General features: G+C 43.6%; 1 protein-coding gene across 2 annotated transcripts in view; it reads right to left on the reverse strand.

The window, feature by feature from the left end:
• Window positions 1-8,999: 8,999 nt before the first annotated feature.
• The window catches only part of LOC147108550 (AP-1 complex subunit gamma-1-like), a 145,037-nt gene continuing 139,260 nt past the window's right edge, over window positions 9,000-14,776 (reverse strand). For both annotated transcript variants that reach the window (XM_086005229.1, XM_086005228.1), the window contains exons 22-23: window positions 14,386-14,484; window positions 9,000-11,670 (exon numbers count right to left, since the gene is read on the reverse strand). In XM_086005229.1, coding sequence (XP_085861355.1) covers window positions 11,569-11,670; window positions 14,386-14,484 — 201 coding nt within the window. In that variant the 3' untranslated portion in view covers window positions 9,000-11,568. The remainder of the gene's footprint in view (window positions 11,671-14,385; window positions 14,485-14,776) is intronic.

Consider the following 14,776-nt stretch of genomic DNA (forward strand, 5'->3'; position numbering starts at 1 on the left):
AGCAGTGAGTGAGGACATAAAAAACCTGCAAAAGGACATAGACAGGCTAAGTGAGTGGGCAGAGATTTGGCAGATGCAATATAATATTGGAAAGTGTGAGGTTATGCACTTTTGCAGAAAAAATCAAAGAGCAAGTTATTATCTAAATGGAGAGAAACGGCAAAGTGCTACAGTACAAAGGGATCTGGGGGTCCTGGTGCATGAAACACAAAAAGTTAGTATGCAGGTGCAGCAGGTGATCAGGAAGGCCAATGGAATCTTGGCTTTTATTGCAAGGGGGATGGAGTATAAAAACAGGGAAGTCTTGCTGCAGTTATACAGGGTATTGGTGAGGCCACACCTGGAGTACTGCGTGCAGTTTTGGTTTCCATATTTAAGAAAAGATATACTTGCTCTCGAGGCGGTTCAGAGGTTCACTCGGTTGATTCCAGAGATGAGGGGGTTGACATATGAGGAAAGGTTGAATAGGTTGGGCCTCTACTCATTGGAGCTCAGAAGAATGAGAGGCGATCTTATCGAAACATATAAGATTGTGAGGGGGCTTGATCGGGTGGATACGGGGAGGATGTTTCCACTGATGGGTGAGACTAGAACTAGGGGGCATAATCTTAGAATAAGGGGCTGCCCTTTCAAAACTGAGATGAGGAGAAACTTCTTCACTCAGAGGGTAGTAAATCTATGGAATTTGCTACCCCAGAGAGCTGTGGAAGCTGCAACATTAAATAAATTTAAAATGGAGATAGACATTGTCCTAGCAGATAAGGGAATTAGGGGTTACGGGGAGAGGGCAGGGAAGTGGACGTGAGTCTAGATTCAGATCAGCCATGATCCTATTGAATGGCGGAGCAGGCCCGAGGGGCCGTATGGCCTACTCCTGCTCCTACTTCTTATGTTCTTATGTAAATATTGTACATAAAAGAACTGAATATAGGCATAATGATAAATATCGTAATATTTTCTTTATTTTGAGAATTTGCTAAAAAGTTTTAACGTTGTAATAGGAGTTTTTTTTTTTTTAAATAGAAGATGCTTTTAATGAAGTGATTTTTTTTTTTTTTTTTTTTTAATAAAGTGCCACATTCCTATTATTTAAATTACAGTGAGGATCTGAGCTCCAAGGACCCTCCCAGTGAAAAATTAAAGATAAGGAACACTAAAGCTCCTTAGTGCGCCTGCCCATTTGTTTTTGAATATTTCATTTTGAACAGTGACAACATTAGGGGCAGATTCTGAGCCACATGGTGCAAATCAGCTGAATCAGTGCAGTGTTATGGCGAGGTGGGGTCCTGTGGGACTGGTGCTCAGATGGAGATCTACGACCTGTGTGTGCGATGGTCCTCTTTAGGTAGGTGTTCCAGACAGTGCTCTGTGTTACTGATATTAATCCAGATCCCTCGCACTGTGGGGCTCAGCAACACCTCCTAGCCAAAACCCTGCATTACTGACTATATTTTTACTGCTGTAAATTCACCTCTGCACACAGTAGGGCTCAATAACCCTGAGTTACTGACTGTATCTCAACTAATATTAGGCCAGAATTTGCTGTCAAAATAACAGACTATTGGGCCTGTTATTTATGCGTAAATGGTACAATAACTTCAAGCGAGGAGCAGATGCACGGTTAAATGCGAATATCCAAAAGTTACAGTCCGAGTTGTACCGCTCCACCGTTAGCTTTGCGAAAACGGCATCTGTCTGTCTGCCTCACCATTTACACACATTGAATGTCATGACATTGCTGTATTTGCGCGGTAGATATGAATAAACCCACCGCAGATATTTAGGGCTAGTAATTTTAAAATGTACATTTTTAAAAAACTTTTCCTTTGTCTCTTTTCTCTCTCTCAATGGTTTTTCTTTCCTTCTCTTTCAGTACCTGATTTGACATTGAATTCACCCCTTTAATTCACCCTCTTTCTCAGTCCTTCCGCTGTTTATTTCCCAATCCTTGAATGTGATTTGTTAAGGAGATACCCTGTTGCTTGCCCTGTTCACGCAGGTCCCAGAAGCCCTATTTCTCTCGCTGCGCCGTTATCAGCTCACACTTTCAGCAACTTTGTGGGCAAATTTATTTTGAGTTGAAGGGGGCAGGGGCAAGTCTAACTAATGGCAGACGTCGTTAGATGCCCTGCTACAGCAAAATCTGGCCCAGTAATCCATCCCCCAGCCAGAGCCCTGTATTACTGACTGTAGCGCTACTGATGTAAAACCAGCTCCCTCGCACTGCGTGGCTCAGTAACCTCTCCCCCAGCGCCCTGTGTTACTGACAACAACTTGCATTTATATAGCACCTTTAATGCAGCAAAACGTATTAAGGTACTTCATTAGGAGTAAATATCAAACTAAAATTGACACCGAGCCACATAAGGAGGTATTAGAAAGGGTGACCAAAAGCTGAATTTAAGAGCTAGGTTTTAAGGAGGGTCTTAAAGGAGGAGAGAGGCGGAGAGCTTTAGGGAGGGAATTCCAGAGCTTAGGGTCAAGACAGCTGAAGTCACGGCCGCCAATGGTGGAGCAAAGAAAATCAGGGATGTGCAAAAGGCCAGAATTGAAGGAGTGCAGAAATCTTGGAGGGCTTTAGGGCTGGAGGAGGTTACAGAGATAGGGAGGGGAAAGGACATGCAGGGATTTGAAAACAAGGATGAGAATTTTAAAATCAAGGCATTGTCGGACTCACTGTCCAGACTCCCACATGCAGAATGGGCACTTATGGTAGGTACAGGGAGGCAGTGGGTGACCATGGAACTGTACCCCATCAGGAGAGAGGAGAATACTGGAGAAATGTCAAAGGAGACATAGACAATTAGAAGGAAGAAAGACTTGCATTTCTATAGCCCCTTTCACAACCTCAGGCTGTTCCAATGCACTTCACAGCCAATCAAGTACTGTTGAAGTGTAGTCACTGTTGTAATGTAGGAAATACGGAAGCCAATTTGCACACAGCAAGATCCCACAAACAGCAATGAGATAAATGATCAGATAATCTAAGATATGGTTAAGGGATAAATGTTGGCCAGGACACTGGAAGAAATTCCAGCTCTTCTTCAAATAGTGCCGTGGGATCTTGGTTTAATATCTCATCCGAAAGACGGCACCTCCGGCAATGCAGCATCAGCCTAGATTTTGTGCTCAAGTCTCTGGTCTGGGGCTTGAACTGAACCTTCTAACTCAGAGGCAAGGCTGACACCTGAGAAGGTTGTTGGTTCTGGCAACACCACTTGAACAAATTAAAGTATGCGCGTGATTAATACCTGCTAAATAAGTCCTTCAACCTTGCTGTACAATAATTTTCAGATGTAAAATTCATAATTGTTTTGTAGATCTGGCCTGTGCAGTTCAGTTATGCTGGTGAGTGAAGTGTCACTGCACGCTAGGAGACTCTGCTGTTTTGACTTGTTTTTATAATCACTCATTGTGTTTTTGTACATTTTCAATAAAATATTGTTGCCACAGTGCATCTGTCTCTCACTCTGGAAACAACTGATTTTTGTTGAACACCTTAAAATGAGCAAAATGTTCCAAATGCCATCGGAGTTTGAGGGAGGGGGGAAATAGTAGGAGGGACAGGAAGGGAGATGGTTAAAGGTGCTTTTAAAGGGGTAGGTTTTAAAGAGGCTTTTGAAAGGAAGGGAAAGAGGTAGCAAGGTCGAGGGGTTTGGGGAGAGTATGGGGCACGATGGCTGAAACATGATGGTAGAATGGGGAGAGGTGGCGATGCACAGCAGACCACAGCTGTAAGACCGGTGGCCTTCCGCAGGGCTGGAGGAGGAGAAGAGAATCTATGCAGAGTGTTGTAGACGAGAATGACAATTTCAAAATCGATGCACAGAGGGACTGGCATCAGTGGGTGTCCTGGAGCAGCTTTAAGGAATGTGGTGTGAATACACTATTCTCTGGTGAATACCTCAAGAAATGTCCATGTTGTATTTTGACTACATCCTCAACCTCATCCCCATTATTTAGTATTCAAACATCTCTCCAAATACTCTGTGTTGTGATACAGTAAGTGTTTAATAATTGTTTGGCTTCTTTCGCTTTTCTCATCTCCACTACCCACTTTTATGTGCAGTGTCTCTCCAACTCATTCTGTACCTCCGCGTCCTCCTCCCACAGATTCATTCCTCCTTTCTCCCTTTAAGCTTTGTTCTTACCCAGAGAGTGATTAGAATGAAGGAGTAATTGAAGGAAATAGCACAGATGCATTTAAGGAGAAGCTAGATAAGTACTTGAGAGAAAATATAGAAAGATATGATAGGGTTAGATGAAGAGGGGAGGAGGTTCGTGTGCAGCATAAACACCAGCTGAATGGCCTAGTTCTGTGCTGTAATTTTTATGTAATTCTATATTCCACATTTTTTCTCATTTCCATTTTACTTGCACTATTCGGTTATTTCAGGGATTACTTGCTTGGCTTACATCGGTTTCTCTCGGATATATAGTTATCGTGCACATTCAACATGACGACTTAAATCAGTGTTGTCCAACAGAAATCACTGACTAGCCACAGGTGACACAGCTTGATTTGGTACAAGGCACATGCACTCATTTTAGTAGAAAACGCCTTGCACACACAGGTAAATGCACTTCAGGTGTATATTTACTTAACACATTTCTATGCTGTAGATTCTATGTAATTCTGTGTAATATTTAGCACCATTCAGTAACCAAGGAAACAGTTACATGATCAAAAAACACTCGCACACCCTGCTCATCTTACCATTTCACCAACAAACGCACAAATGTTAAAGTTCGCATGCACACACTGTGAATAGGAGTACTGAAATCACACATCCAATGATGGTGTCATTTTTTATTTACTAATCAGAAATGCAATTAGCCTCATCTGGATTACCAATTAGCCACATGCGGCTAACTTGTTACAGTATATATTTTTGGCCTTAGCCCATACCAGTACAGATTTCCAGATCAATTTGAATCAAGTTATGGTCACTTGTACCCAAAGGTTCCACTGCCTTTAAAGTATAAATGTAGCCCTGATAACTTGGTAGAACCAGGTCAAGATGAGTTCCCCCATGTCAGCTTCCTAACCCATTGGGTCAAACAACAATCTTGCATCAACTCTCTGATTTAGCTACTCCACAACCATTTGAACAGCCCCTGCTCGTGTTGGGTGAAGCGACTCACGGCAATTGTTTCTACAGCTGCTTCTTTTCCTGGAGAGTAGGGGTTGGGCATTTATTTTTCCCCCAGGAGGCCATTCGGCCCATCGTGCCTGTGCTGGCTCTTCGAAAGAGTTCTTAGTCCCACACCCCCGCTTTTTGTCCGTAACCCTGTAAGTTCCTCATCCTCCAGTACCTGTCCAACTCCCTTTAAAATTATTGATGGAATCAGCTTCCACCACCTTTTCAGGTAGAGCGTTCCAGATCCCAACAACTCTGAAAAGGTTTCTCATCTCCCCTCTAGATATTTTGTCAATGATTTAAAATCAATGACCTCTGGTTATTGACCCACTCACCAAGAACAGTCTTTCGTTATATACTCTATCAAAACCTCTCATCATCTTGAAAACCTCGATTAGGTCATCTCTTAACCTTCTGGTTCAAGGAGAACAGTCATAACTTTTCCAACCTCTCCTCATAACTGAAGTCCCTCATCCCTGGTAACATCCTGCTAAACCTCCTCTGTACCCTTTCTAAGGCCTTTACATCTTTCCTGAAGTGTGGTGCCCAGAATTGTCCACAATACTCCAGCTGAGGCCTAACCAGTGATTTATAAAGTTCTAGCCTGATCTCTGCTATTATATTCTATGCCTCTATTTATAAAGCCAGCTAACCCATATGCTTTGTTAACCACCTTATCAAATTGCCCTGCTACTTTTAAGGATGTGTGTATATGGACACCATGATCTCTCTGCTCATTTACACTTGAAAATCGTGCCATTTATAGTATACGGTCTTTCCATATTTGTCCTCCGAAAGTGCATCACTTCACACTTCTCCGCATTGAACTGCATCTGCCACGCTTCGGCCCATTTCACCATCCTCTCTATAACTATCCTCATACTATCTACTACATTGTCAAGTTTCATATCATCTGCAAACTTTATAATGCTGCTCCCTACACCAGAGTCTAGGTAGTTTATAACAATTGGAGAGAGTAATGGATCCCAAAATAGGCCAGGATTTCCATTGCTTGCTATCCAGTCCCTCTGGAACATACTTGTGTGTGGATGTTATCAGAACATAGGAACAGGATTTGGCCATTCAGCTCCTCAAGTCTGTCTGCCATTCAATTAGATCATGGCTGATCTGCAGCTTAACTCCATCTAGCCACCTTGTTTCCATAACCCACAATACCCTTGCCCAACAACTCCGTTTTGACATTTTCCATTGATCCTCAACCTCAACAGCTTTTGGGGGGAGGGAGTTTCCAGATTTCCATCACCCTTGGGTGAAGTGCTTCCTGACATCACCCCTGAACTGCCGAGCACTAATTTTAAGGTAGCACTTGTGGACCTGTCAGCAGCATATGACAGTATGGAAGCATGGACTGTTTTTCAAGCTCTCCACCATTTTACCCTGCAGAGCAACGATCCATCTTCTCAACTCCATGCTTAGCAACCAGCACTTCCGTGTGTACACTGGCACTGAGAGCAGATATAGGACACTGAACAGACTCCCACAAGGTTCTGCCCTGGCACCCATGTTACACCAGTGACCTGCCCGAAACAGAGTCCCGCAAGTTTGTATACACTGATGACATTGCCTTGGCCACACAAAACATGAATCTGTCCATCACCAAAGAGACACTAACCAGTGATTTACAGAGAATAGAGGCCTACTTCCGCCAATGCCAACTTCGGCCAAACCCGCAAAACACAGTCACCTCGACATTCCACCTCAATACCCATCAAGCAAACCAAGCTTTGAAAGTGTCCTTTGTGGTGCAGAGGTGAACCATGCCAAAAAACCCTCCTATTTAGGAGTCACGCTTGATCGCATCCTGTCATATAGACAACATCTCCAGAACCGTGGGAAGAAACTAAAGAGTAGGGTCAACTTGATCCAGAAACTCGGCAGATCGACATGGGGAACAGACGCTCAAACCCTCCGTACGGCAGCACTCGCCCTGGTGTACTCTACAGCGGAGTACTGCTCTCCGGTATGGCTATCAAGTCCGCATGTCAAATCCATTGATGTCCAGCTGAATTTTATGAGAATTATCACCGGTACACTTTTATTGACACCAACACCTTGGCTGCCCGTGCTTGCAAACATCGCACCACCACACCAATGCTGCGAATATGGAGTCTCCAGAAAATACAACCGCTACACCAGCAAAGACATGCTGATCCAGGCCGACTTGAACAACCTACCACCAACCAGTCTCAAATCTAGGCCATTTTGGACCATCGCCGAAGCCCTTCAGCGATCTCCCCTCAGCCTTGATGACAGATGGCGAAATGCTTGGAAGAACTGCGACATATGGAATGGATTCCTTAGAGGACCCCACAGTACAACCTGAAGGATCAAACCTTCCTTGCAAACAGTGGACAACCATCAACCGCCTCAGAACTGGTCATGGTAGATGCTGCCACCTTCTCCATAGATGGAAGATTAAAGCATCCCATCATGCGACTGTGGAGCTCCTAATCAGACCCTGGAGCACATCATTGAGCACTGCCCTCGGAGGAAAGTCGCAGGCAGCCTACAAGATATCCACACGGTTACACCGGAAGCTTTGACCTGGATAGCGGACTTAGATATTGACGTTTGCTACCACCACATGAAAGAAGAGGTGATGCTGCCTTGTTCTGGTCTCCCCCATCAGAGGAAATAATTTCTCTATCTAACCCCATCAACTCCTTTAATCATCTTAAACACCTCAATTAGACCCCTTAATCTTCTATACGCAAGGGAATAAAAGCCTAATCTATACAAATGTTCTCAAATTTAACCCTTTTAGGCCCAGTATCATTCTGGTGAATCTGCGCTACACCCCCTCTAAGGCCAATATATCCTTCCTGGGGTGCAGTGCCCAGAACTGAATATCTGAGACACACTTTTAGGCTTTCACATGACCACCATTTGTTGCAGTTCTAGAGTCATGGAACTGTAACTAAGAAACAGCAACTTCAAGAAAGCAGGAGAATATGGGGGGGGGGAAATACTTTTTAAAAAAATTAGAAATGGGAGACTTCCTTTCAATCAAAATAACTTTTATTCAGTGCCAAAAATGTAATTAATTGCTAAATATCTGATAGGATGGTCTTTATAATGTCTATTTGTCCACAATACACTCAACAGATATCATAGCTGCCACATCTCATCAGTCCAATACTTCAATGGTAGGTAAGATCCACATTCAAAACCAGCCAGGAATATATCCCCTGCACTCAGTTAGACACCAGGCAGGATTACATTACACACACACAGACACAGTCAGCCACTAGCCATGATTATATCAACTGCATGAGGAGAATTAATTTTACACAGCGAGTTAGGACGATCTGGAATGCACTGCCTGAAAGGGTGGTGGAAGCAGATTCAATAGTAACTTCCAAAAGGGAATTGGATATATAAAAGGAAAAATTTGCAGGGCTATGGGGAAAGAGCAGGGGAGTGGGACTGATTGGAGAGCCCTTTCAAAGAGCCGGCAGAGGCATGATGGGCCGAATGGCCTCCTCCTGCGTTATAAGATTCTATACACCAGCCAGGATTACATCACACACACAGACAAACACCAGGCAGAACTGCACAATGTGCACAGACACACACACTAGCTAAGATTATATTGTATGCAGTCAGAAAATCTCCTTGATCTGGTTGAAATCAATAATCTACATTGCGTGCTAGGTTACGAGTACTGGGCTGAGTCCTTTGCTCTTCTGTTTCAGTCAGTCTCGAGCCATTTATTCTTGTATCAACGTTTGTCGACGCATTTCATACAGAAGCTTTAACCAGACCGAATGAAATGTCTCCTGTGAACATTTCCTTCTAACCGCTCATCACAGTTCCCCAGGTGTACGAGAAACCATCCATGGTTAATTCATTTTTATTATTGCATACAAAGTTTATGATCTACATTTAGGTCTGCACCACTTTTTTTGTACAACATTCATAGAACAAAGTAACCAAAAAAAACACAGCTCATTTGAACACTTTCAAAATGTAGAGAAAATTAAACTGTAAACATCTTTTTTCACAGCAAAACGTGGTGCTGCAGAAAGAGCTTTCCAGTGAACTCAATGGTCTAGTGAGAGGACCTGCTGCCCTGTGCCGATCGTGTAGCTGTTTGGGCACATACAGTGCCTGGAATGGCTTGACTCACTTCCTGTAATGTCAACGTTCAGGCAACATGATCCACATCACTCATGCACCACTGGGGATATGCAGAACTCTGAGCAGCGCTCACCAACTCTCATCTGCATAGCAGAAGGCTTGCATTTGTCCGGTTTCTTTTTTTTTTGCTTGCAACCTGGAAACAGAACCTGCCAGAGCTTCGGTGCAGACAGAGATGTGACCACCAGTACGGCATTTATGACCATTGCTGTTGGGTTTGAAACCCATGCATTCTACTGCGTTGATGTGGCAGTGGTTCACTCGGGTAGAAGATGCCTGATCTGCTCTTTACTGCACGACTACAACACAGCTGCAGCAGCGATACATACAGACTGTACAGAGTGACAGTAGCAGGAGAACCCAGCGGTGGTATTACAGGACCCTACACACACACACACATGCCAGACACCAAATAAATCAAAATACTGGTGAACATTTCACTAATGAATGTAGAGTTGGGTCGATAAATGCTTACGGTGGTACACCTTCCTACCTCCAGCCCTGGGCGAAAGACTGTGGCCACAGCACTTTCCGTCTGTGAATTTGGAACGTAAACCTCACCACTCACATTGCACCTTCCATACCTGCAGCTGCACGCGATCTGATGAGAACTGTAGGACAGGTTATACATTACACATTACGGACAGATGAGTGAGTGACCCGGGTGTCATTGGATGAAGCAAATGCAACAACAAATTATTTCAATTTAGCCTCCCCACCCCCACTCTGCCTATGATCCGTGAAGGCAGCAATAGGAAGAATTTGCTTAAAACATCAACAGAATTTTGTTTTCAGAGCTACATAAACTGCAGCTAGGATACTAACTACACACTACACACCTTGTTCAAGGTGAAGGCAGCATAACAAATACTGCAAATACAGGCTGCCAGTCTTTATAGAGTCTAGAATTTAGATTAAATGACCAAGAGAAAGTGACAAAAAAAATATTTTTTTTTTTTTTTTTTAAGATGTGGTTAACAATTTGCATGGAAAATAACCAATTCTGTTCTGGGAAACAGTATTACAATCTCCTTCAGCGAGGAAAACCTCTCCTCAGGTTTAAACAAAATGGCGGCGTTGCATTATGTTGATGGGACGGCTTTTTTGTGTGCAAAACATTACAGACTTGCACGTCCTTCTGGGAACAGTGAGCGAAGACATACTACAAAAACACGAGAACTGTACCAAGTTACAATATAATCAATAAAATGGGCAACAAAAAAAAAAACACTTCCAAAAAGATGCTTAAACAACTGGAACTTACGGAGTCCCTGAATACCCATCAATGAACCCGTGAAACGGCTCATTGCCTGGTGGTTAAAGCCTGAAAGGACTATTTTTTTTTTTTAATGGTTACATTTTGGTGAATAGCCAGTGTCCAATTCTGTTTATTTTTAAGATCAGTGCAAAACAGTTTGTAACTAGAACTGTAGGACCTTCTAACAGCTTAGTGTGTGGTTTAAGGGCGCACGGTCATCAGGGCTTCCTTCAGGGAGAACGGAACGAGAATCTGGACTGTAAACAAAACTGCTATTTTTCTTCTCCTCCCTCTACCTGCCTGTCTTTCCCCCCCCCCCCCCACAACACAGTTCCTCATTTAAAAAGAGGGCGTGTCTTTGCAGTGGAGTGGGATCATCAGAGTGGAGCATTATAACATTGCACTGGTAAAAGCCTTCCGAACCAGTGCCGGTGGAAGGTCTGTGGGGTGGGGAGCCCTAGTCAGCTTGGAACATGGAAAGGGGACCCCCTCTTCCAGGCCTTCCGTTCTACCTGAACAAAACCAGCAATGGAGCAGCCCACAAGTGCAACAGGATCTCAAACTAAGTTAAATAAACGGAGATACTAAATTGTAGCAGGAGTCACAGCATTAAATCGTGAATAATCCTTGTGTTTTGTTTGAATACTTCAAATAATAAATAGAATTCTGACCTAAACCAAATGGGCTGGGTTCTGAACACGTCATGATTTTTTTTCTACCTACTCACATAGGTATTATATTTGTTCATCAAAGTTAGTTAACATCTTATTACAACCAGATCCATAGTCACAGATTATTCAAGACATGAGATTCCATCTCAGCTAGGCAATGGATCCATCACAGAAGTCATGTCCTTATACAGTAATTAGGAAATGCTCAATTTCCTCTCCAATACTGGTGCAGTCTGATGCCAGCTTCGTCCACAGGGATGATTGTACATTGCAGCAGCTTCTGGCCAGCGACCACAGTGTAAAGTCTAGTCCATGGATTCGATCTTGATGCTCAAAATCACTCCCAGGCTTGTGGTGGGAATTCGTTGACATCTGCCATAACCTCAATCGGTGCTTCTCTGTGATTGTACATTAGCTTCAGCCTCATCCTTAATGGGTGCTTTAAAAGGCAAAAATGAACACTTTAGGTCAGTCTTTAATATACCGTTGAGCTCCAACTACCTCATCTTTTGTCTCCAGGAAACTTCTTTCAACTGGAGATGATTCTCCTCTCTAGGACATGGGCTAGTGATCGACATTAATACTGTCCTGTGATTATCCTAACAGGAGACCCGACTTCAGGAAGGTGAGGCAGAGATCAGTTTGCCGCATCTAGATATACCACTCTGCAACTAATGGCCTGAATGAAAACAAAGCCAAAGTTCCCTCCTCAATTGTACAATGACAAACTCAATTGAGAGGTATCTCAAAGACCCTACGCTGTAGCCACTTTGTGCAGCTTGTGTTGGAGTATTGTGCTCTCATTATTGGCCAGCATTTCTGACACCGCAAATTGCCAATCTTGGCTTTGTTGTCAGAGATTCTCCATAGGTTGGCAAAGAGAAACACCAGTAGGCCAACAACCCCAGGACATTCTCTTGTACATCAAAGATGAATACAAAACAGCAGAAGCCAGGGGAGGTGGTCACCTCAGTGCAAAGTATGAGTTGACCTGCACAGTTACTTTTGCTTCCAGCTTTTCTCCCTTTTTCCACTACAGGTGCAAAGTTATGTCAAGGTACAGATCCACAGCCACCAGTAACTTGTCCAAGCAGATACTTTTATTTTGGCAAGCTATTCAACCATGTTGTGGTTATAGCTTAGCCTGATCTTTACTCAACACCCCCATGGACACACTTTCCAGCACTTCTTAAAGCCCAGAAGCAAGTGTAAATGTGCTTTACAACGGGTCCAGATCACATTAAATACTCACTGAGCCTAATGAAGTGAGCTGCTCTATTTAGATCCAATCAATATTCCTTTACATTTGCTCATTGGTGAACTATGCAATTCAAACACTCTGACCATCCAGTGAATCTCATACCCGGAGCAGCTTGTCAGAAAACTTGGCTTCCCTTCTCGCCTGAAGATATCCACTCCTCACTAGGGGACGGTTCCATGACTACCACAACCAAATGGCCATTGTTCCTATGCAAGCCTGGGCAGTCTATTCAGTCACAGCAACCCCAACACTGTCCTCAGCTAATGTGAGGGAACCTCACTGATTTATTCCCTCCCTAGCCCAGAGGTGCGGAGATCAGTGCTAGTGTCTTAACTAAGCCAACAAAGAGTTGAACCTGGGGCTTTCTAGTCTGCATGGCTTAGTTTTATAGTGTCATGTGCATTCATCACTGAGGGAAGCTTAACCAGAAAATAGTAAAATGGTTTTGAGTGCAAGAGGAGCTCAGCACCAAACCCGAAATTACTAGCAGAGTTTAACAGTAAGAGGCAGTTACATTGATAGATAAATCTAAAATTATAATAATAGACCTTGTGTATAATTCACACTTCTTGCAAGCATCACACTTACTTCCTGTAACACTCTCCTGCCACATGCTTTGTTGTTAACTCCCGTTATAAAACAGCGGATTCTGATTCGCTGAGCAATGCCATGGGAGATCAACAAGTATTAAAAAAGTCAAAGCAGTTGACAATGGCTGCAAACAGCTCGAGTTAGTGACATAAATTCATCTGCTACTTTACAATCACATGATCTGAAATGCAATGAGATTGGATTTTCTTCCACTGCAGGTCAAAAGGCATCAATGGTCCGTGTACATTACACAGGTTCAACACTAGAGGGAACCAATAATGCACTAAAGCTACAGATACTGTGACACGCACAAGAAAACAGCTCTGCAACCCTTTTCTGTCACAGTTGCCATTGTATTAGCGGCCCGGTCTAACCCTTTTGTGATGTCTTGTCAAAAACTCAGCACTTGACTATTTTTAAAGAATGAATGAATTAAATATTTGAATATGGAAAAACAGAAGGTGGTTTTTCCAAATAAAGTAACAGAATGCCAGCATATTGCTTGCTTTACAGAATATGTATATTTTTAGCCACACTATTCGATTTATCAAATCACTTCAGTAACGTGTACAGGACCAAAACTACAAACTGGTCGGTGCATCCTTTCCCGTGATAGACATTGATGGTAAAATTCAGCCTATCCATCTGATGAGGCAGTGCCCAGTGAAGTACATGCTGACCAGGATAGCCCCACGATCAACACCTGGTGTCTGCTGAGTTAGCCGATGTCAGCCTTATGGTGGTAAGGAGCTGCCACTGACCTCAGCGCCCCTTAACTGGTGGTTGGGGCAGGGGGGCTAGAACACAATCAGGACTCCCACTCTCAATCACAGTCCAGTGGCTCTCTGGGAAGTGTGGACATTGGCAGAGAATAGTACCAAGTTCACCCGTGATGCCCCCTAACCTGAACTGCTGCCAGCACACAGTGTGTGGGCTCAACGTGTAGTGGTACCAGAGAGTGGGCTGGAAGCTGTGGAACTGTACTCCAACAGGAAAGCCCTGGGGGGGGGGGGGGGGGGGGGAGAAATTAGCAAAGAGGTGCATGTGGTGTATAAACTGCTCCCTTATTTTATTAGTGCTATTTCAGTAAAAGCCCTTCAAAGCAGCATTAAGCTGCACTCTTGATACCAAACAGTTACCAACATGTCAAGAGAAGCAATTACTGTAAAATATCAACCCAACATATACATTTAACTGAATGGGATTCCATACAAATGAATAGAGGGGAGAAAGGTGAGAAACCGATACATTTAAATGGGATACACAAGTAGGTTGGGGGGGGGGGGGGGGTTGGAAACTTACCTTTTGTGAGTTGAGAACTCTCATCAACTGCGTGACAGCTCCAGAATTCCTAGCAGGAATGCTGCTGCCACTGGGAGACATCAACTGCAACTGGAAAGACTGCAAGACAGAGATTAGGTGCCATTTTTTTCCTAAGACTTTTTATTTTTAAAGTGATCAACTCAAACTCTTTTTCCTCCTCTTTTCTCACCTCCCCACCTCTCCTGAAGGTATTGGATCCTTACTGAGGCACGCTTCCCTCCAGTACCTTACCCATGTGACCGAGCTGGCAGGCTATTTTACGGTGGGTTCATCACAGCCAAGGCCAGTGCTGTCCTCACCTGATGTCCAAACATGCAGGCTTCCAGCACGAGAGCAATCAGCTTGGGGAACTTTAGTTTGTTTTCTTTTC

Source organism: Somniosus microcephalus, chromosome 13 (genome assembly GCF_052327205.1).
Source record: "Somniosus microcephalus isolate GS21.2 chromosome 13, FLI_Smic_1.0, whole genome shotgun sequence".
NCBI lineage: Eukaryota > Metazoa > Chordata > Chondrichthyes > Squaliformes > Somniosidae > Somniosus > Somniosus microcephalus.